The sequence below is a fragment of the Monodelphis domestica genome, chromosome 2 (assembly GCF_027887165.1).
Source record: "Monodelphis domestica isolate mMonDom1 chromosome 2, mMonDom1.pri, whole genome shotgun sequence".
Lineage (NCBI taxonomy): Eukaryota > Metazoa > Chordata > Mammalia > Didelphimorphia > Didelphidae > Monodelphis > Monodelphis domestica.
The window spans coordinates 234427553-234448435 of record NC_077228.1 but is presented as its reverse complement, the minus strand read 5'-3'; the positions used below and the strand labels follow the sequence as shown (position 1 = coordinate 234448435).

At 38.7% G+C, this 20883-nt stretch overlaps 1 protein-coding gene across 3 annotated transcripts in view; it reads left to right on the top strand.

Moving 5' to 3' along the window:
• Positions 1-20883, top strand: part of ENDOV (endonuclease V) — a 61364-nt gene that overhangs the window by 24095 nt on the left and 16386 nt on the right. For 2 of the 3 annotated variants that reach the window (XM_007482894.3, XM_007482892.3), the window contains exons 5-7: positions 859-971; positions 3231-3299; positions 3944-4072. In XM_007482894.3, the coding sequence (XP_007482956.1) occupies positions 859-971; positions 3231-3299; positions 3944-4072 (311 nt within the window). The remainder of the gene's footprint in view (positions 1-858; positions 972-3230; positions 3300-3943; positions 4073-20883) is intronic. The other variant, XM_016430735.2, reaches the window with a different exon arrangement.

The window sequence follows — 20883 nt, the reverse complement described above, 5'->3', positions numbered from 1 at the left end:
AAGAGCAAAGACCTTTGAAAAAGATAATTTTTTCTTAAGTCTTAATGTTTAAGGAGACAGTTGGCAAAAAATGGAGAGAAGTATTGGGGTGCTAAGGAGGAAAATTGAAGAGATTCATATCAGATGACCACAATCTTTTCAAAGAAGTAAGAATAAAATTATTTGAAGAGACTGATGGGTTCAGAAGATGGTGGTTTGAGAATAGTGTGAAAGGTTTGTAACATCTGGTATGGGGAATTCTGTAGGGGGCTACTTTGAAATGAATTAGTTGAAATGTACTTGATGATTGTATAAATTTACAATAAACCATTCATTTTAGTCCCATAATTTCTTTGACAATATTTGCAATCCAGAATAGAAAAAGTAAACTATAGGATTTTCTTAGAGCTGGGAATTGATATGGCAGACTTAGTAAGGGAAATGGTTGGAGGGTTTCTAGGATTCTAACAAAAATATAATGAATGTAGTTGATTATGGTGCCAGATCTAGATACTAAAAATCCCTAAATATATGTTTCCATTCCTCTTCTGTTCTTTTCATTTCTGTCCTTCTTTAGCCTCCATTCTCAATGATCAATTTAATATTCTTCTTCTTCTTTACCCTTCCGGTGAGTGTGCCAAAGATTAACTTGGTCAGGCAGAGCCTAAAATAGTATTCAGGAGTACTATCTCCTTAGCCCTATGCCATAATCAATATGCTTCTATTTACATTTCAATTCTGCTTGCTTAATAAAATTCTCAAGTATCTCAAATTTGTCTTTGACTACTGGGCTTTCTTTTCCTATGTCATGCATAATTTGTTTATTGCCTTCATTTGCCATCTCTGCCTCATGTCTCTTTTCTTTGTCTCACTTGTTAGGATTTGGAGTGGCCTGTCACATTGGCATCCTTACAGATCTTCCTTGCATTGGGGTAGCCAAGAAACTCCTCCAAGTGGATGGGCTGAAGAATAATGACCTGCACAAAGAAAAGGTAAGAATCAGAAATGTTTTAGAATAATGAGGTAATTCAGACATGGCAAGATCAGATGACAGCCTGAGACTCTCTAATAGGAACCATGTCATTGGGATTTGGGAATACCAAAGAAAGATTGTATAGTATTACAGACCAGGGAATTACTGGTTTCTGTTATCTCAGCCTCTGTTTGCTGCTTTCTTTGCTATTCCCTGCTTCTCTCTCAGAGAATGTTAGAACTGGAAGGGTCTTTATGAATCATCAAATCTAGGTCCAGAGAAGTAAACTTAGCTAAGGTCAACTGACTAATTTGTGGTAAGGCTGGGCCCAGATCCCTGGTAAGCTGACTTAAACCATCAGTTTTCCTTTGTATTCTCCCATTCAGTGAATTCTCCTGCCTCCTGAACTATGTTTTCCTGTGAAGTGGCTCCTGGCTGAAGGAGACAGGAGCAGGGTCATTTCTCCTTCTCTCCTTCCACTGTGTTTCAGTTTAGGGCATTCTGAAATCCCCTCCCTATTCTGGACCCTGAAACATGTACCTAAAGATCCTAACTCTTAGTGTTCACAAGCTTTTATTAAGAACCTATCATGTGTCAAGTACCATATTGCATCCTGGTGGTAGAGACAAAAATGAAATAGTCTCTGCTTCTAAGTAGCTTGCATTCTATTAGGGGAGAATACACATGTTTTTCAGAATATATACAAAATATTTGGGGGGAGGAAGGGTACTAGAATCTGTGAAGATCCCAGGATCTTATATTTAGAGCTTGAGGAGACTTAAGAAGAGTCTCTCATCTAGTTCTCTGATTTTATAGATAATGAAATAGATTCAGAGAAGTTAAATGACTTCCTTGAGGTCACACAGCCAGTAAGTGGTAGGTCTGGGATTTGAACCCAGGTCCTCCACCTCCAAATCTACTGCACTCAAGAAAGGCTTGACCTAAAACTTAAATGAAACAAAGGATTGTGAGAGGTTGAGATGAAGAAGTAGTTCATCTAGGCATGGAGAAGAGTCATTGCAGAGGTATGAAGGCAGGAGATTCAGTGTTATATATGAGGAATACCAAGAAGACCAGTTTGGGTTGATGAGTAAAGAAAGAAGATAAATTTTGAAGTCTGGAACATTTAAAGACTAGGATCAAGTTGTGAAGCATTTTAATAGCCAGAGGACTTTTTATTTTGTCCAAGAAGTAACAGAGAGTATTGAAATTTATTAAGTAGGATAGTAACATGAACTTTAGGAAAATCCCTTTGGCAGCTGTGTTGAGGATGGATTGGAGAGGGAAGAGACAGTAGTAAGAGGTCACTGTAAAAGCGTAAGATGCGGAGGCTCTGCCTGGACTTGGTTGTGGCCAAGTGAATGGGGAGAGGAGATATGTATAAGAAAGATTGTGGAGATAGAAATGACAGGATTTGGCAACTGAATGATATGTGGTAGGGGTAGGGAGAGTGAGAAGTCAAGAATGACATTGAGGCTGGGACCTGAGATGACTAGGAGAATGACTGGTAGTGCCCTTCACAGAAACAGAGAAGTGCAGAAGGGGGAAGGATTAGAATGAGTTCTGTTTTGTACATGTTGTGCTTGAGAATGACCGTAGGACATCCAGTTTGAAATGTCCAGTGAGCAGTTGGTAATATAAGACTGATGTTTAGGAGGGAGGTTAAGGATGAATTTAGGAGTCATCTACATATAGATCTTAACTAAGTGCATGGGATTCGATGAGTTCATTAAGTAAGAGAATGTAGGGAGAGAAGAAGGGACCAGACAAAGTCTTGGGGTAAACCCAACAGTTTGAAATGTAATGTAATATGGATGGTAATTCAGCAAAGGAGATTAAGAAATATTTAGCCAGGTGGGAGGGAAACAGAAGACTAAATGTCCCAGTGACCTGGAGAAGAGAGGTCAACATTGGTCAACAGTGTTAGATGCTACAGAGAAGTCAAGGAAGATGCTACAGAGAAGTCAAGGAAGATGAGGACTGAGAAAACCCCCCATTAGACTTGGTAGTTAAGAAATCATCAGTAACCTCTGGAGAGAATTATTCTGTTAAATAAATGTGGAAGTTGAGACTCTGAATAAAAAAATAAATTTTGATCAGGACTACGTGAAGTGTTACCTCTCCCTATCCAGAAGTAACTTTGATGCTTTAAAAATTATTCTAAAGTAATTCTTTACCCTTTTTTTTCTCACTGCTTATATTATTACCTCCCTTTCCCTAGTTCAACCTATTTTTAACCCACTTTTGTCCAAAAAAACCTGATATCCTTATTTTCTAGATTCAGCACCTCAAGACGGGAGGAGATACTTTTCCTTTAATGGGTGACTCAGGTAGCATCTTGGGAATGGTGAGTTCATAGGGTACCTGCTGGGACCCTTCCCCAGAGAAAACAACTGGGATTGAAGCTTCCTAAATCAGAGAGCCACATGGCCAAGTGGGGAAACCACAAGACTGTTTGGTGAAGGAATCTTTGGACATTTCAGGCCCTTCTGTGATAGGAGAACTGGAAACTTTTTTTTTTTTAACTCTCTTATATGAATCAAACACCATTCCTGCATCTACTCTGCTTTCTAGATACTACCCATTGTCCACAGAGCTAAACTAGAGAAGTTCATATATATATGTGTGTGTGTGTGTGTATATTTTTTTTTCTTTGTTATGTACTGTTATGAGAGTCCTCTGTATAAATACCCTCTTCCAAAACATGCAGATTGTCATAGAATCTTTGGCAAGGAAGGCAGCTCAGGAGCTAGGAGTCAGCATGCCTCTCCTGAGAGCCAGGCCTGTTGTGTCCCTTCCCTGCCCTTTCTTGGCCCAGCAAGAACCCATTTTCAAATGCTTCAGCTAGTGGGATTGGTACCAAGCCCCTTGTTGTCTAACATTGGTTGTCCTTTCTAGGCAGGAGGGAAAAAGGTTCAGGCTGAGTCTTCCTTTTAGAGAGAGCTCATCCCTTTTCTTTCCAGTGGCTGAATCTCTTCTTCCATTTCCCAGGCCTTGAAGAGCCACAACAAAAGCAGCAAGCCTCTGTATATCTCTGTGGGTCACAAGGTGAGTCTGGAAACTGCAGTTCATTTGATCCAAGCCTGCTGCAGATATCGGATCCCAGAACCCATTCGCCAGGTAAATAGGGGCCAAAAGTAGGTGAAGACTGAGGGAGAGTTGGAGGGGCAGGAGAGTCAGTGTTTATGTAATGGAATAGAATTGTTGAGGCCATAGGACAAGGCCAGCATCTGGGTTCCTAGGAGTAGGATGTGTGTGTCAGGGAAAAATCACAGGAATTACAGTTCTAAATGTACCATAGAGCTGGTAGCAGGACTGAGACAAATACCATGTCTTTAAGTCTGACCTATGATTTTAAGATCTGGAGAGGGAGGTTTCAGGTCCTACTTGTGCCTCTATCCCCTTGCATCCCTGAATGAAGGAATGAGTGAATGAATGATTGAATGAAAAGGCACATTGAATTAGTTAAATGAAGGATTAAAGAGGGATTAGAAATAATGATGGTTTAGGAGATGAGGGAACATCACCATCCTACACCTTCTAGTTTCTCAATCTTTTCAGCTCTTTTGAACTGTTCTTCCACTGTACCTGGGCAATCCACAGGGATAATTAGTCTTTATTATGCCATCTCTCAAAAAGTGTTCCATTTTCATAATCAAGAACTTTGAAATCTGTCTTGTAGCCTCTTATTCCATCCTCCCTATACCTTACTCCCTTTAAAACAATTCTTTTCATTATTTCCAATTCCACTTTAACCTGTTAATTAATTAATTCAACTCTTGAGTATTCACCACTCTTGAATCTCTTGCTCCTTTGTTCTATTGCTGCACATGCCTTGCCAGACCCCACCAGCTGCACTCCTATTTGCATGCTATTCAGTAAAACTGGAGGAGCCATGCCAACTGTATCCACTATAAATTTGTGTTACCTAATCTCACCTGGGTCCTTAGAGAAGCAAGGCAATCTTTTTTATGAAATCTTAGTTCGTGCTCTTTTTTCTGTTGGAAACCTCTTTTTTCCCCAGGTTTCCCACAGCACTCCCCCCTATCTTTCAGCCAGTACTTGTTACAGACAAAAGAGTGGTTGCCATAAACTGTGACCGTGAAAATGTGGCCAATGGCCTAGGCCTTTCTCTTTAAGAGAGAAACTAAGTCAGTCTTTAATCACTCACCACAAGATCTTTCCAAGCAAAACTCACTAGTGTTCAGAGAGACCCTCCAGTTCAGCTCCTGAGCTCAACTAAGTTCAGCCACCGAGAGACCTCACTGAGAGAGTCCAGCTCTCAGTTCCTGACCTCCTTTTAAAGAGAATTTTCTCTTATGTCACCTCCCCTAAATGTTCACATCTACCAATCACAGTAGACGTTTTCCACAAGACTGACCATTCTTAATTCACATCTTCTTTTGTTAATCACCTTCTCTGGGTAGACTAAAACTTCTCAGTATTTCACACCTCTTTGCTAAGATTGTCCCTTGCAAGTTGCCTGAGCTTTTAGTGATTAATTTGACCTTCATAGGTACTTAGCACCCTTTTGTATTAGATCTAAAAATAGACCTAGCTTAAGGGCTTTTGGCCTCACTATAAGTATGAGTTAAGTACTTTTCATTGTTCAGTAAGGAGTTTTACAACTTTATCTTCCCCTAAAGTATGCCTAAGTATGGGTGGAGTAATGTAAAGTTCTCAATACATTCCTGACCAAGTACCTCCATTGTTTAAATGGGGAATAGCCTTAACCAAATGTTCTAAGGTAGAGTCTGAGAAATTTTAAGATTCACATACCTTGCCTCAAGAGAAAAGAGAAAATTGCTTCATTCGATATGCAATGTTCCTTTAACATCTCAAAGGTGGCCTTCTTCTCCAAGGCCAGTACCTCCATGTTAACTGTAAATCCCTCTCTTTCTTCAGTAGATTGCCTCCATTATCATCCCTCCTCTCTCAAGCATCTTTACTCTCTCCCTGTCTACTGAATTTGTTCTTCATTGCCTACAAACATGTTCAAGTATTCAAAGAAAAATTCACCTGACCTTACTGTGCCCTCAAGCAATCATCTTATATTTCTCTTCCCTTTCTTAGCTAGATTGCCAGAAAGGGCTGTTCACAAAATTTGCCTTTACTTCTTCTCTATTCTTCTTCTCTATTCATTCTTCCTTCAGAATCATTGCCCATTGCACATCCCTTATTATGGTGTGTCTCATTGTTTAACCTCCTGTACACTTATGCATAGGCACCTCTCATCTTCCTTCCAGGGCTGTGGAAATTCCTAGTTATTTCACTAATTTAATCGACCATGATTTGCTCTCAGTTCTCTATTGCTTAGAAATTGAGCTCTTAGATTAGTGTTTATTTGCTCATCATAATGATTTTCATGTGATTTGTGTGTTGTTCATTTAAAAGAAAAATGCCCAGAAATCCCTTTAATCCCTGTTCTTTTCCCTTTCTAATTCTCCCTAACTTCTATATGATGTATGACAGACCCTCTGCCTGGAAAAAATCTATTGGTTAGATTCTGCCTGGTTGCATTCAGCCTAAGCTATAGCATGAGGCAATAATACCAAGAGAAGTTAAAATCCTGTGGTTTTTTTCTCCTTGATTTCAGAGCTCTCTTAACCTATGGGCTTTTCCTTCTTGCAGGCTGCTACTGTGAGAAGCTCCCTCCAGGTGGCAGTACCAGCTCACTGTGAGCATCTATGATCCTAGGGCTGCTGTGAGCAATGAATGAATTAGGGAGCCAAGGCAGTGTGAGAAACATTGGGTTTGGGGCCTGAAAAAGTGAGCCAGGAGCTCAAGTCCAGTTCTGTGTTCTTGCTAGCAGGTCAGGCTGCCCACCTTCTGAGACGTCAAAGTCAAAGGAGCAATTTAGGGGTGAGTGTTTCAGGCATATAGATTCCTCACAAAGCCCACTTGGTTAACATCTTTCTACATAACCATACCCATCCTCATCTCCATTCACTCGTTTTCCCTCTTCCCTGGCAGCAGGCCATTATCCTCTTTATCTGTCTCCCACTTGTTGCCATTCTACTATTTCCCTCCACTACTCCATCACCCTCTACCACCTCTCACTCTCTTCCTTTTGTGCCTAGCACTAAGTACTTTTGCCATTCTACTATTGATTTCAGGAATCTGAGGATAGTCAGCTAATTGTTGCCTAAACTTTTCCTACTATTAATTGCAACTATCTTAAAATTAGTTACACCTAACTTTCTAAGGGATTTACTCTATCCATTTTGTATGACCAGCCTAGGACCAGGGGAAAATGTAGTCTGGGTTGAGAAATCCTAGTTTTCTTTTGTCAGTGATCTGCTGTATGAAATTGAACAAGTCTCTTCTCTCTCAGACTCAGTTTACTTATCTTGCCTTTGAAAATCTGATTCCTACTTCTAGGCAGATTGAAATTCTCTGAAATGTTTTAAGTATCTTATTTCAGGGGAAAGGGAAACTCAGCTACTCATTGAGTACAAGTCCATATCATTTTTGTTCTATTCTTGGAATTTTAAAGTGAGAGGTAAAGAATGTAGGATACATAGTCTCTGCCCTAGGGAGACTACATATCTGCAAGGTTAGAATGTGATAGCAAATTAATCCTTAGGGTCCAACTTTTGACCTCTTTTGCTTTTAGTTTCATTTCATTCCTTAAAAAAATATTAATAGTAGGGGCAGCTGGGTAGCCCAGTGGATTGAGAGTCAGGCCTAGAGATGGGAGGTCCTAGGTTCAAATTTGGCCTCAGATACTTCCCAGCTATGTGACCCTGGGCAAGTCACTTAACCCCCATTGCCTAGCCCTTACCATTCTTCTGCCTTGGAACCAATACACAGTATTGATTCCAAGATGGAAGGTAAGGTTTAAAAAAAATTAATTAATTAAGTTCCACCTTCAAAAAGAGATATCTCTGGGAAAAGTACAAAGGGCCAGAGTGGACTGTGTTTTATATTTTTCTTTCCTTTGCTTCCCCCCCCCCCCCCCTTAAAACCCTTACCTTCTATCTTAGAATCAATACTGTGTATTGGTTCCAAGGGAGAAGAGTGGTCAGGGATAGGCAATGGTGGTCAATCGACTTGGCCAGGGTCACATAGCTGGGAAGTGTCCGAGGCCAAATTTGAACCTAGGACCTCCTGTTTCTAGGCTTGACTCTCAATCCACTGAGCCACCCAGTTGCCCCCTTCCCTTTGCTCTTAATAAGCTTGCTCCAAAGTGTTGCAAGCTTGGAAGGTTTGGGATTCTAATTTTTTAATATTTTATTTTTGTTGAAGATGGGGAGGAAAAAACCCTTTGATATTCCATTGCTTCAACTAGGCCTCTGCTAGCTGTCCCCATCCAATCTCACAACAAATCTGGATCTATTCTTATTATTGTCCCCTCCCCCATTGCTAGCCTCAGTAGCTGCACTGTGGGAAGAGGAAAGATTTGGAGATTATCTCTGCCTTTGCTCTATTTAATTACCTCTGTCTTATAAAAGAGAGAGGTTTAATGGGGGAATACCTGTCTGTAGTATAATGGCTTTTATCTTGGAAAGATACCTATCTGCCCCTTTTTCCTTTCCATTTGAAAAAGTCTGAATAAGAGCCAGTCTTCTATTCTATACTTCCATATCCCTCTCCTCTCCTCTCCATTCCCCCCCCCCCCCCCCCCCGCCCCTTTTACCCTTTGAAAATAGAACTACTTTTGGGGGATTTACCACACTTCTGTGAGCCACTTTACCAATTAATCATTCAGTCTTAAATTGTTCTAATAATTATCTAAGCTTAGAATCTGATAGACTCATTTAGTAGAGGCTTTTGGGGCCAAATCTAAGCAACTGGGGAGGGAGAAATAATAACCCTTAAAGAGGTAACCTCAACCTTTTAGTCTCAGATTAGACCTAACCTCACCCCTACTCACCAAGAGCTCTCCACATCTGTTATAGAATGATTGTTAACCATTTTGTTTTACCACAGTTCTGAACTAAAGTAACACCTCTAGGGAAGGGTAAAGATTCTCTACCAAACTGATCTCTAAATCTTAGAGACGCTATCCAGAGCCATACATAGGAATTGTTGTACCTGAGAAAATTGAGTTGGATTAAGTGTGATGTAGCAAGAGCAGAGAAAACAGAAGAAATAGCCTATTCCAAGAGCCTAATCAAATCCTTGTCTTCACAACAGTTGCAATACCACTATAGATATGGAGTCTTAGAGCTGATTGCTTGGGGACCCTAGTCAAGCATGGATTACAGAGAAAATTGCAGAGGACACAGTCATCATAGAGAGGAAGCATGTCTTCCCAGCACCACCTGTGTCAGTGCACTGAAGCAAAACCTCATCTACCCCCTCCTAGGCTCACTTGTCTAATCAGATAGTTTGGGTAATGTATGGGTATATACCCAGAAAGCTACTGTAATTGGACTCAGGAGAAGTGGGGCTAAGTCCCAGCTCTTTTAATGGCCAGTTGTATGTTCTTGGACAAGTCATTTGACACGAACTCTAGGTTTTCTTATCTGTAAAATGAGGAGTTTGAACTAGATGATCCATATGTTCTTCAAACTCTGCAGCCCACCAAATATTCTCTTTGGTTATTTCAGTGAATTTAAAATAAAATAAAGGCACAGAACCTCTTGGAAGATTTTTTATTTTTGTATTTCTCAGAATTGCAGACTTAAAGTTGGAAGGAATTTCAATGGCTGTCTAGTCCATGCCATGCCTAATAGGAACTCCTACAATAATATATACTCAACAAATGATCATTCAGCCTCTGAATGAAGATTTCTAATGAGGGGGAACCCACCACCTATTAAGGCAACCTATTCCACTTTTGGGCAATCCTAATTGTTGGAAAAATTTTCTTGATACTTAGCCTAAATTTGCCTTTTTGTAACTTCCACCCATTTTCCCTTATTTTGCCCTCTATGGCCAAACATAACAAGTCTAATCACTCCGCCACATATAACCTTTCTAATACTTAGACACAGATATCATCTCCTCCTCCATTTTATTTTTTCCAATCTAACATGCATAATTCCTTCGACTAATCCTTAGGTGACATGAACACAATGTCCTTCACTATTCTTGTCTTCCTCAGGATTCTCTTCCATTTATTATTGTATGTCTTAAACTATGCCACTAAGAATTAAACACAGTACTCCAAATAAGTTCTGTTGAGGCCTGAGTATAGAGAAATGATCACCCTCCTCCTTCTGGAAACTGTACCTATCTTAATGTAACTGAAGATCACATTGGCTTTTTTGGCTGCCACATCACACTTCTAACAGTCCTGAGTTTGCAGCCCACCAAAAACTTCAGAGTTTTTTTTAGGCATACTGCTATCTAAGCATGCCACCCCCATCTGGTGCTTGTTAATTTGATTTTTTGAACCAAAATGTTTTTTCTATTGAATTTCAGGTGTCTAGACTTAGCCCAATGTTCTAGTTGTCAGGGTCCTTTTAGATTGTGATTTTGGTGTCCAGTGCTTCTCTGCCTCTCACCTTTGATTATCTGTATATTTAATGATATATCTAAGACCAAGCATGCATCTCTGGAGCTTTCTACTGGAGACCTGAAAAATTGATATTGAACATCAAATCTAGCTATTCAGCTATTTCCAAATTCATCTAATTACATTATCGTCTAGTCAGTCAGTCAACATTTATTATTTACTGTCAGTCAACAAGAATTTATTGGGCACTTACTATGTGCTAGGCACTGGGCATAGAAATATAAAGTAGAAAGAAGAAAGTAATCCCTACTTGCAATGAGCTTGCATTCTAATGGGAGAAGACAAGTATAGATATAGATATAGATATACATACACATCCCAAGTATAAAGTGAAAAATACAAATATATAGTTAAATAAAAGGTAGTTTAAGAGGGAAGGCATTAGCATTTGGGGGATCAGGAAAGGCTTCATTCAGTAGATGGTGTCTGGTGGTGCTTCCTCTAAAAGGAAGAGAAGAACTATGAGAAAGAAATAAGGATGAAAGCTTTCCAGGCCTGGGAAACAGCCAATGCAAAGACTGTCATGTGCGAGGAAGAGAGAAGGCTGTTTGGCTGGCATGGAGAGTGGTGGAGGGGTAGTAAGTTTGGAAAGATGGGTTAGGGCCAGGTTGTGTAAGGCTTTGAAAGCAAAACAGAAGACTATATTTTTATCCTAGAGGCAGTAGGAAGCCAATGGAATTGGTTGAGTAGGGGAGTCACATGGTTAGAGCTGCACTTGATGAAAATTACTTTGGCAACACTGTGTAGGATGTCCTAGAGTTGGGAGAAACTTGAAACAAGGAGATCAGATAATAGGCTATTGCAATAATTGAGGTAAGGGGTGATATGGGCCTGACCTAAAAGGTGGTGATAGGATTTGGCACCTGCCTGGATGTATGGGGTGAAGGAGAGTGAAGAGTACAGGATAATGCTAAGATTACAAACAAATGCTAGAAGGATGGTGTTGCTTGCCATTTCCCCCTTCCTTACCTTCCCCCCCCCCCCCACCTCAATTCATGTATAACTTGTTTGAACATAGTTGTTTGCATGTTGTGAACTTCTCTAGGACAGGATGTTACTTTTGCTTTTCTTTGTATTCCCTGTGTCTAATCAGTGCCTGGTACAAAAAGGTACTTAGTAAATGTTTATTGACTTGATTGACTGATAGAAATAGAAAAGTTTTCCAGAGGAATGGGTTTAAGGGGAAAGAGTTCAATTTTAAAATTCTTGAGATTAAGATGTCTTTAGGACAAATACTTTGAAATTTCCAATAGCCAGTTGGTGATCTGCTCTCAAAGCTGGGGGGAGAGACTGGTACTAGATTTATAGATCTGAGAGATGGGAAGTGATGAAAAAGAAAAAGAGAAGAGGGCCTAGGACAGAACCTTGAAGAGCACCCACAACTAAAGAATGTGCTATGGATGATGAACCAGCAAAGGAAACTGAGAAAGAGTAGTCACATAGTAGTCACATAGATAGAGCATGAATCAGGAGAGAGTGGCATCATGACAACTTAGAGGAAAGTATCCAGGAAGAAAGAGTAGTTAATAGTGCCAAATGTAATAAGTATGTTGAGAAGGATGAAGACTGAGAAAGGACCATCTGAACTGGCAATTAAGTGATCATTGGTAACTTTGGAGAGGGTAGTTTCAGTTGAATCAATGAGATCAGAAACCAGATTTCATAGGATGAAGCATACAAGGAGAGGAAAAAGAGGCAGTGAATGAGGACAACTTTTTCTTGGAGTTTGAGAAAGGAAAAGGTATGGAATGATAGCTTAAAGGGATTTTAGGGTCTAATGAAGGTGTTTTAAGGATGGGAGAGACTGATATATTTGAAGGCAGAATGGGAAGTTGAAGATTTGAAGTGGAGAGAAAATGAGGTTTTGCAATATGCTGGAAAAGATGGGAGGGGATGACAACAAATGAACATGTGGTGGAGGGGAACTTTGGTGAAGAGAAGAGTCACTTCTGTCAGAGTTTAGGGAAAAGAATCTAGTGAGAGATGATCTTTAAGTACTTAAAGGGTAGGAAAGGAGTTTTGAGAATGAAGAGATGATGGGATCTCACATCAAGTAACCTGAGTTTGTTCAGTAAAGTAAAAGACAAGGTTCTCAGGTGCCAGGGAGGAGATAATAAGGGGAGAGGACTTAAAGAAAAAAGAGAAGACTACAGAAACTTCTTTGGGGAGTGAGTGAGGAATAAACTCAGTAGAAATAAAGACTGCCCTTCTACCATGAGGACTCAGTTGAGGTTTTATAACATGAATGTATAGTATACTCAATCAGCATGGTGTACCATGCATAGTGCTAAGCACTTGGCATACAAAGAAAGGGAAAACATCCCCTGTCTTCATGATACATTTGTAATAATTAAAATAGTGGAAGACATAAACTGTGGCAGATAAAAAGAGTAGATGAGTAAATTGTGACCGCAGAAAATATGGTTTCAAGACAGTGTCTTGTTTTTAAATCAAATATAAGGTGGTCGCCAGGGAAAAATTCCCAATTATTAAAATATACCCAAGTCAGCTGGGTTTTTATAGAGATTTTTAATTAATACAAAATTAAGGAATAAATGAAAGAGAGAGAGAGAGAGAGAGAGAGAGAGAGAGAGAGAGAGAGAGAGAGAAAGAGAGAGAGAGAAAGAGAGAGAGAGAGAGAGAAAATAATAGGAAAAGGACTAGACCAGCTTAGGCCAGCCTTAAGAGAGAGATCAGTCAGTTTTTTATCCACTCACCACAAGATCTCTGAGAGGGAGCCCAGAGAGAGACCTTTCAAGGCAGTTTTGGCCAGCTGCCTCCTCCAATTCAGCCTTTCCCAGTTGACTGTCCCAAGAGAGACAGAGTCTCCTCAGAGGGAGTTCCAGTGAGAGGCTCGCTCTCAGTTTCTCCTCTCCTTTTAAAGGGAATTTTCTCCTATGTTACCTCCCCTAAGTTCTCATGTCTACCAATCACAGTAGACATTTTCCAAAGGACAGACCATTCTTAATTCACACCTAAGAAGGCTTGAACTTTTGATTAAGTTCACACCTGAAAAACTTCTGAGTAAGTTTCTCACCTCTTTGCTCCTTGTAAATTCACAAGTTGCCTGACCTTTATAGGTACTTAGCACCCTTTTGTATTAGATCTAAAAATAGGCACAGCTTAAGAACTTTTGCCTTATTATAAGTATGGGTTTAAGTATTTTTCATTGTTTAGCAAGGAGTTTCTTCCCCTAAAGCAGGCTTAAGTAGGGGTGGAGTAGAGGTCTCACATTTCTGATCTAAGTTCCTTCATTGTTTAAAATGGGGAATGGTCTTAACCAAATCTTATGAAGTAGGGTCTGAGAATTTTTAAGGTTCACACATTCTAATTGGGGAGAAAAATATGAACATAATTAGGCACATATAGGATACAGTACCTGGTATATAAAGGTACTGGTACTATTAGAGAGAAAGGCATTATTAGCTCAGAAAGTGAGATTTGAGGGGGCAGGTGGGTAGCTCAGTGGATTGAGAGCCAGGCCTAGAGACAGGAGGTCTTAGGTTCAAATCTAACCTCAGACACTTCCTAGCTGTGTGACCCTGGGCAAGTCACTTAATCCCCATTGCCTAGCCCTCACTACTCTTCTGCCTTGGAACCAATACACAGTATTGATTCCAAGATGGAAGGTAAGGGTTTAAAAAAGAAGAAGAAAAAAAAAGTTATATTTGAGGTGAATCATTGAGAAAACCAGAGAAACCAAGAGGCTAAGGTGAGTAGGGAGAGAATTCCAGGGATGGGGACATTCAGTACAAAAGCAAGGAGACAAGGAGATGAAGTGTCATTGCAAGGAACATCAAATAGACCAGTTTGTCTGGATCTGAGAGTGTGTGGAAGGGAATAAAGTTTGGGACTATAGAAACAGATCACTCTGAGTAGAATTTTAAATACCAGAGGACTTTATAGTTGATGTTGTAGGTAATAGAGAGCTACTAAAGTTTATCAAGTTTATATGTATAGGGGTGATGTGGTAGAAAAAAATCACTTTGGCAGATGAATAGAGGAAGCATTTGAGTGGAGAGAAATAAAGCAAGATGACCAATTAGAAGGTTATTGCAGTAGTCCAGGTGAGAGATAACGAAGGCATTAATACTGTGTGATTTGAGAGAAAGGGACATATACAAGAGATAATGTGAAGTTAGAAACTATAAGCTTTGACAAGATGATAGGAGTGGGAAATGTGAGGTGAGTGAGAGTGAATAACTAAGGATGATACCAAGGTTCAGAGTCTAGGAGACTGGGAGAATGTTGAGTTATCTTGGTCTTAACCTTATAAAAATAATGATTGAACTTGTAAGATCATCAACTGAGAGAAAAAGAGAAGAGAGGAGAGTAAATGTGGGAACTTTATGTGGCTGGCTTTCACAAGGAGTTTAGTTGAGAACAGGATGAGAGATATGGAACCAGAGCCAGTGGGGATGGTTAGATCAGTTTTGAAAATGGGAGTGACACAAGCAAATGTGTAGGCAGTACGGAAGGCACCAGTAGTAAGAGATTAAAGATGAGAAAGTAGAGTTACAGGGAGGGCAGTTTGCTGGAGAAGACATGAAGTGATGAGATCAAGTGTTCATGTAGAGTGGTTTTGCCATGGTAAGGAGAAGGGCCATCTTTTCATTCGAGACAGACATGGAAGAAGAGTTAAAGGAACAAGAATGAGGAAGGGAGAAGAAGGTGTTTTCAGTGAATGGCCTCAGTTTTTTTTTAATGAAGTATGTGTTGAGGTTCTTATCAGTGAGGATGGGGGAGAGGAAGTGCTATGTGGGAGGCTTAAAGAGAGGTATAAGAAGAAGCAGCTCTGGAGAGTGATATATGAGATCTATTAGAAAGGAGCAGAAAGAATGCTTTGCTGTAGTAAACACCCAGTTGAAATTAGAGAATATAAATTTGTGGTGGATCCAGTAAGCATAGTTTCATTATTTTTTTCCAGCTCTTTTTAGCAGCATGTGAATAGCAGTGAAGGAGGCAAGTGAGAGGAATGAACCAGGGTTGGAATTTGGCAAGATATGACTTGTGGCAATAGGGAAAGGGGGTAAGATTTGACAGCAGAGGATAGTGTTGAGTTGAACAAGGCTCACTTAAATGGGGCAAGATGGAGAAGGGAAGAGAGTGTAGCTAGTGTAGGAGTGAAAGCCTGGGAAAGAATGGAGGGGTGGAAGGAATGGACACTGAGGATGAAGAACAGGATTAGAAGATGTAAGGCATGGAGAAAGATGGAATGATAAAAGTTTGTGCTCAGAGAAAGGAATTTAAAAAGTCATGTATTTCAGAGTTTATTTGTGGTAGTAACAAGATCAAGGGCATGACCAGCTCTGTAGATAGCTAAGGTAGAATAGAATAGGTCAAGGGAACTGAATTGATTGAGGAACTGGGAAATTAGTATAGTTGAGGGAGAATCTATCTGTCTGTCTATCTATCTATCATCTATCTATCTATCTGTCTCTCTTTCTGTCTGTCATCCCCTCATAGCTCTGAAGAAAGGATTTGTAGTGGAGAGAAGGACTCTGAGCTATGAAGTGAAGTTACTGAGTAAGGAAAGAGAATATTCTCTGGATTTATGGCTAATGACCTCCAGAATTTGGATTGACTGATAAATCTGGATTGTATAAACCTCAAAGGAGTGCTTGTAGGAAGTGAGTCTGAAAGAGGCAATAGGGAACAAGGAATAATCCTTCCTGTACCTTATTCCATCTTCCACACAAGTGTTGTATGAAATATTTTATCAATTGCCTTGCTAAAATAAGTGAACTATGATCTAAAACATTTCCTTGATCTATCAATGTAGTAACTTTGTTTAAAAAAAAAAGGAAACACCAATACCTAAATATTCCAGCTGGGGAGTCCCAGGGTACAGCATTCAGGGTTCCGTTTAGGAAAATCCCAGGCAGAGCTTCCTCTCCATGGATAAGACTTCAAAGGGGTCTCTTATTGGGCTTCAAACAAGGAAGGCTTTTTGCCAACTATAGTTTGCATAACTGCTTCTAGAGCCTAAACAACCTGGCCAAGGTCCTGAGTTCTAAGAAACAGCTAAGCAAAACATTTCTCAAAATTTAATCAAGTCATGAAGAAAACACATTTTTTGAGATAAGTGTTAATCTCCCAGAAGGATTACCTCCTGATGGTTACAGAGACCTGGGGAATCTGTTGAGGGCTCTAGCCAAAGCCTAAAGCAGTCCAAGTCTCTGCTGGTAAATATGAGGCCTAAACAGGAGAGATTTATTAAAATTTATTTTAACCTTTCACAAATATAGGTTTAATCCATTAATTAATCATCAATTTAACTAATTTAATTAATACATTAGATTTTAAGGTTCTTGATGGCAAGGACTATGTTGCCTCTTCTTTGTATCCCCAGTGCTTAGCATAGTGCCTGGGAAATGTAGGCATATAATAAATGTTTATTCACTTATTAACTGATATACCTAAAAAATAATCATTTTTTTGTTGTCCCTTGCTTTACTCAAAAGCCTCAACTTGTTTTGAGTTTTAGCACTTCCAATATTTTTTACAGGACTGTCACACTTTTATATTCAGCTTTTGTTATATATACTCTCTTCTATCTTTGTTTAACATCTTTTAAAAATCCAAGTTTGTTTTCAACCACATTAATTTCTTCAATTCTCATTTTTTCTTCTCACTAAAATAGTTTCCTTTTTGTTCATTAAAGCATCATTCATGAATTTCCTATCTCTCTTGTCCTAACTTTCTCAATAGCATTTTAGTTCCTGGAATCCTTCCTATCCTTACTTTGAAAATTTTGTAGTCTGATTTCCCCAAATTTAGGGTGCATGTCAGACTACCCAACTTTTTTCTTCTCTAATAAACTAGGAGAAAATGGCCACTCTCTTCTTTCTCCCCTCAAATGACTTACCATTTTTACCTTAGCAATAGTGAAAATAAGATTCAGATTCAAGATAATTGATGTCTTCTATTACTACTATATCACTTCTCTGTTTCAGGCTTATGCTCCATTTTCTGAACTCTTTATGTGTTTCCTTATTCTATCCAGGTGGTCAATAATATGTGTCAAGAATAAAATAATTTCTGTTTTTTCACTTAAATGCTTCTTGTTTCTTTTGAATAAAGTATACTGTAGTAAAACATTCTAGTCATGTGTTTCATTTCCCTGAATCTCAATAATTCCTGTGAAATAAAACCCAAATTCAGGGAGACAAATTTTATTTCCTGTTGCTTGTTGCCTAACCTTTGAGAATTTGTATGTAAATATTTGATTACTTAGCTTTTAATGACTGTCATTTCCTTTCTTGTATTTTGTTTTCCGTAAACATTTGGTTATCTCATTTCTAGTCTTCATTCCTTATTGTATCTATTCTTTATTCCTTATTGTATCGATTCTTTATTGCATACCAGAGTAGTTTTCTCCTTCACTTATAACTTTTATTTTAAAACTCTTGTAATTAGATTTATATAATTTAGATTTGTAAACAGACAACTCTATCCCTACCAGCTCTTATGATGTGTACTCCATTCCTGGCTGGGAGTTTTGTTACTTTTATAGTTTAAGCCATGACCCCAAAAATCTAAATCCCTTCTCAGACACCTTCATCTTGGTCAACTGTTCACTTCCCACATTGAATATTCTCTTCTGTTTCACTTGTTTTTAGTGGGCAACAGTGAGCAAAACACAACCTGTTCCCCAAAACTTCATAATCTTTGTTAATACTTCTAAAATTCCTTATGGCACTATCATCTGTGCCTACATGATTCACCATAACTAGGGGGTAGTCACTTATTTTGACAGGTCTTTGGAGGTTTTGTATTATGCATTGGATACATGTCTGAGAAAGACAACAGTCTTCCCTGGTGTTGTTAATCAGGTTAACAAATAGATGCCTGACTACCTCTGCTAAAGTTGTTGCTAACTCTCACTCTACTTTTGACTCTTACTGGATGATCTCTCTCACCTGGTGTTTCTGTGGCTCTATTTTGTCATTCTTTGAAGAACAGATGGCTACTTTCCCCTCAAAACTTGTAGTTCCCTTCTCTTCAGGAAGATCCTCAAATTTGTTTTTTAGCTCAAAATGTACAGATGTCCTTTTTCTTTCTTTCTTCTTCTGTATGACATTCTTCTACTCTCTACCCCCTTGGACAAGGGTGTTTCCCTTTTGCCAATTAAGAGCTTTCCTGTTCCACTACAGTGAAACTCTGCTTCAATTTTTTTTTTAGGAGTACCTTGATAACTTGAAGTGTGGAGAGGCATTCTTCAGGTCCTTCCCCTGTTCTTCTAGAAGAGAAAATAGCCTACCTTTGCCTGGCAATAGCAGAAATATAAGCATCTTACATTCAAACAAATCACAGAAAAATTGACTGCACTTGATACTGAGAGATTCTCAGTCTTGATTTTTAAAACACTTGTGGGTGATTATACTTTATCCTCTGAACTTCCTTAAGACTTTTCAAACCTTTTATCACCTCTTGGCAACCTGAAAGCTTTATACCATTTTATTTTGTTGGTTTCAATAAGAATTTTTAGTTTCCTATTCTCATTAACCTTTTATTCATTTCACCCATTTGGTTTACTTAACACTTCACCAGTTTGTTTTATTTATCTTACTTGCTTTGCTATGACTTTCACTTTCTCTTTTTCTTCCTCTTTGAGTAGATCTCATCAGATCTTAGTCCCTAATCTTTTTCTTCCCCAAGATTGAACCTTTCTTCTCCTTAAGCTCAATTTGTTTTTAAGTTAATTTTCTCAAGTCTTCTGAAATTTCTCCTTTTCTACATTCAGTCTTTGATCTTCACAAATTTAGACTTCAAGTCATCTTAATGATTTATTTCTCTTTGTTTAGCCTAAGCTTTTTCATTTCCTGTAACTTTCTTTAACAGAAGCCAGAAGTAAAATCTGGACTTGAATATTGTTCTTCAATTTTCCTTCAATTCCTCCCCAAATTCAATCTCTGGCTTTTTTTAAGAAGTTCAAACCCCTCCAAATTCACCTTAAACATTTTATTCTCTTAATTTGGCTCCAACCTCTCCTCTTAATACTTTTTCAAAGGAAGACCAGAAGCATAATTTCTATATAAATATACATTTCTCATTTTACTTATGATCAGATCTAAAAAACTAGTCCATTTGACCAATTTCTGTGAATGTTCAAATTGGGAGTTTATTTTACTTGGGCAGGAGGCCACAAACCAAATCATGTATCTTAAAACATCACTACATAATATAAAACATAATTATATAAAGCAAAATCTTGTAATGCAAGTAGTGTTCTTGTTCAATGTCATTTGAATAAGGAGAAGGAGAACTTTCATTATGTGTTTCCTGAGTGCTAAATACTTGGAGACAAATATAAAGTTTTAATTTATAAGCTACCCCATTGAGTTTATGGTCTGAAATGAGAGAAGACTCCACTATATGATAAGTACCTTAGAGAAGAATAAAGTCCCTTGTGAGACCCAAAGATGAAGATTTTGACAATGGTTATCAGGTAAGACTTCAGTGAGTTTTTGTAACTTTTTTCTATTTGTCCAATTTTGCTTTTTAAAAACTTCTTTTCTTCAATGAATTTTTATTCCTCTTTTATCATTGGGTCAATTCTGATTTTTAATGTGTTATTTTCTTCAGTATTTTTTATTTGTCTTTTACCAAAATGTTAATTCTCTTTTCATAGTTTTCTTACATCACTCTCATTTCTTTCCCCAATTTTTCTTCTACTCCTTATCTCTTTCTTTAATTCTTCCAGGAATTCTTGTTGGGTTTGAGTCCAATTAGCATATTTTCTTTGAGGCTTTGGTTGTAGGTATTTTCACATTGTTGTCTTTTTCTGAGTTTGTGTCTTGTTTTTTTCTGTCATTATAGTACTTTTTATGGTTACGTTTTTAAATTTTTGTTTGCTCATTTTCCAGCTTATTTCTTGACTTTGAACTTTATGTTACAGTTAGTTTCTGTTCACCTTTGGGTTTGGGAGGCACTGTGCGAAGCTTCAGGTTTTTTTATGCTTCTGTTTTCAGAATTTGTTCTGAGTGTTTTGAAGTTTTCAGTATTTCCATAGTGGTATGATCTAGGGAAAGATGTAGTTGTTATTCTCCTGTCTTTACCTAGGAAGAATTCCTATTCCCCTGTAGTTATAAGCACTTGCACTCCCCTTGGTTTTGGAACGATTACCAAGTTCCCATTTTGATTCACAAGCACTAGTGCCCCCTCTTTCTACTATGACCAGTTCCCCTCTTCCCTTGTGACCAACTGTAGATGCTTTTCTCTGCCCTGGAACTGAATCCCAGAACTGGGTACAGATAATAGAGTTACTAATCAGGGCCAACTGCATCCAGTGCCAGAAAAGAATTTCTGATGACCTCTTTCTGACCAGTTGTCCAAACCCCTTTCCTTCTCCTGGCTGAGAACTCCCAAAGTTGTTGCTGCCTCTGCCATTGCTGTTGGGGTTGTCACTGTGTGCAATGTGCTCTAGGCCAGCCCCCATCCTGGTGTCACAGACCTCCTAAGT